The following is a 2417-nucleotide window of genomic DNA, read 5'->3' as shown; positions in this document are numbered from 1 at the left end:
TCTCTGTCTGCCTGTCTCCCTCTCTGTCTGCCTGTCTCCCTCTCTGTCTGCCTGTCTCCTTCTCTGTCTGCCTGTCTCCCTCTCTGCCTGTCTCCCTCTCTGCCTGTCTCCCTCTCTGTCTGTCTGTCTGTCTATCTATCTATCTATCTACACACACACACACACACACACACACACATATGCATGTGAGTATAATGATCTATGTTTTACTGAACCACATTCCCAAATCTCTCTTTCTCTTTCCATGTCTCCTTACATCCGTCTTAAGTCAACGCCTCCCTCTCTTCTTTCCAGGCCCCTGAAGTCATCATGTCCCTACAATATGATGCTAAAGCCGACTTATGGAGTATTGGTACTATTGTGTTTCAATGTTTAACTGGCAAGGCTCCGTTCCAGGCACAGACCCCTCAACAACTGAAACAGTTCTATGAGAAACACAGCGAATTGAAACCCTCGTAAGTAGACCCAAACTCATGATACTGCTTCAACCCTTTAGTATCCAGATTATTCTGTGAGATGTAAGGCTTATTTATTCCCATTGTTTTGAATTAATCATGCATTTGAGATTACAATGAAGACTGCTTGGAGACTCATGGCAAGTTTATATATATAAATCTGCCAAATTAGTGTTTTATGGCATGAAACTATTGGTAACTCTTTTGTAATTGTTTATATTAAATGACTAAATTTCTTCAAAGTGGTGCTCCAGTATGGCCACAGTTTAACGACAGTTTAATATATATATGTATACATATACAACAAGCACAGGCGTGGCTGTGTGGTAAGAAGCTTGCTTTGGGTTCAGTCCCACTGTGTGGCACCTCAGGCATGTCTTCTTCTATATAGCCTTGGGCCAACCAAAGCCTTGTGAGTGGATTTGGTAGATGGAGACTGAAAGAAGCCCATTGTATGTATGTATGTATATATATATATATATAAAATCATTCAACTATGGTAGTTGAATTAAGGCCACAATTTACTCACATGCAGCATACACACATATATATGCATACATACATGACAGGCTTCTTCCAGTTTCTGTCTACCAAATCTACTCATAAGGCTTTGGTCGACCTGAGGCTATAGTGCCCAAGGTGCCACACAATGGGACTGAAACTGGAACCATGTGGTTGGGTAAGCAAACTACTTTATTTCATAAATATTTACCATAAAGGCATTACAAAGAGGGGACAAACAAGGACAGACAAACATAAAAGGGGTGAAGTAGCTGTATCGATTAAATATTTACAATTTTAAATACACAAGAATAATTTGGTTATATTTACAATGTTCGATTAAAAGCATTGCTCATTACAGATGCAATTTGTAATGGCTTTCCTGAAGGATAGGCATCCGACCACCAGGGTAGACCCCTTGCTTTGTCTTTCCCTTGTTTTTGGCTTCCATTTACCTGGTGCCAAACACTCCCAGCTTCCATCTTCTCATGAATCTGTCTCGTGACAGAAACCCCTTCTCCAGCCTGATCTTACTACTGAGGTAGTAACAAAAAAAGTTAACTAACCCCTGGCCAGATACTATCACATAGCCACTCCTGTGCTGTTTAACTTTTTCTTATATAATTATCATAAAATAAAACTCAGTGTCTCTTCTAGTAAATTGGTTTGCTCCTAAAATGGGGTATCACCATATTTTAATGTACTTCACAGCTCTTACACACAAATATTTATTTATCGATAGATATAACCCAAAGGGAATAGAGGTCAGATGTTAAGTTGGCAGGAAAGAAGCCTCTTTCAAATCCTCAGAGATTTTTAACTTAACAATATAAAGAAATGCCCTATATAGGAGGAGGAGAGCTTTTCCCTGCAGCAGTGTGTGGTTGGCATGCATTGTGGACAAGTTTAAAAGTTCAAGTCCTTAGTACAGCCACAGTGCTTTGACCCTTGAGAGCATGGGGGAATCACACACAGACAAGCAAACACATTCACAGTGTCTATATACCTGGTGGCCCTCATGTCAGAATGAAGTCAAAGGAAATCCACACCCGCTCCCTTTCTTCACCTCATGCTTGAGTGTTCTGGATGAAAGAAAAGAATGGCCTGGATAATTTATCAGGTGGTCAAGGTTTCTTTACCACCATCACTACTACTACTACTACTACTACTACTACTGTTCTGTTGTATGACAGGTACTATCTCTGCTGTCTTTGTTCTAGTTGTTTAGCCCCAGGTCAGTCCTGATCCAGACAGACCTATGATCAAAGATGTTCCAGCTGTGACCATCCTGTCTTTTATTCAGCCATAGTGTATCTAGGACTACATTGTCTAATGTGTCCTCCCTTGTTGTTTAGCCCCAGGTCAGTCCTGATCCAGACAGACCTATGATCAAAGATGTTCCAGCTGTGACCATCCTGTCTTTTATTCAGACATTGTGTATCTAGGACTACATTATCTAAA

At 40.5% G+C, this 2417-nt stretch overlaps 1 protein-coding gene across 1 annotated transcript in view; it reads left to right on the top strand.

Annotated features, from left to right (window-relative positions):
- The window catches only part of LOC106876056 (serine/threonine-protein kinase ULK2), a 50276-nt gene that overhangs the window by 9355 nt on the left and 38504 nt on the right, over positions 1-2417 (top strand). The window contains exon 7 of the mRNA XM_052966770.1: positions 295-455. Within this exon, the coding sequence (XP_052822730.1) occupies positions 295-455 (161 nt within the window). The remainder of the gene's footprint in view (positions 1-294; positions 456-2417) is intronic.

The sequence above is a fragment of the Octopus bimaculoides genome, chromosome 3 (genome assembly GCF_001194135.2).
Source record: "Octopus bimaculoides isolate UCB-OBI-ISO-001 chromosome 3, ASM119413v2, whole genome shotgun sequence".
NCBI classification, from domain to species: domain Eukaryota; kingdom Metazoa; phylum Mollusca; class Cephalopoda; order Octopoda; family Octopodidae; genus Octopus; species Octopus bimaculoides.
The sequence above is the reverse complement of the archived record's forward strand: the minus strand, read 5'-3'. Positions and strand labels throughout refer to the sequence as shown.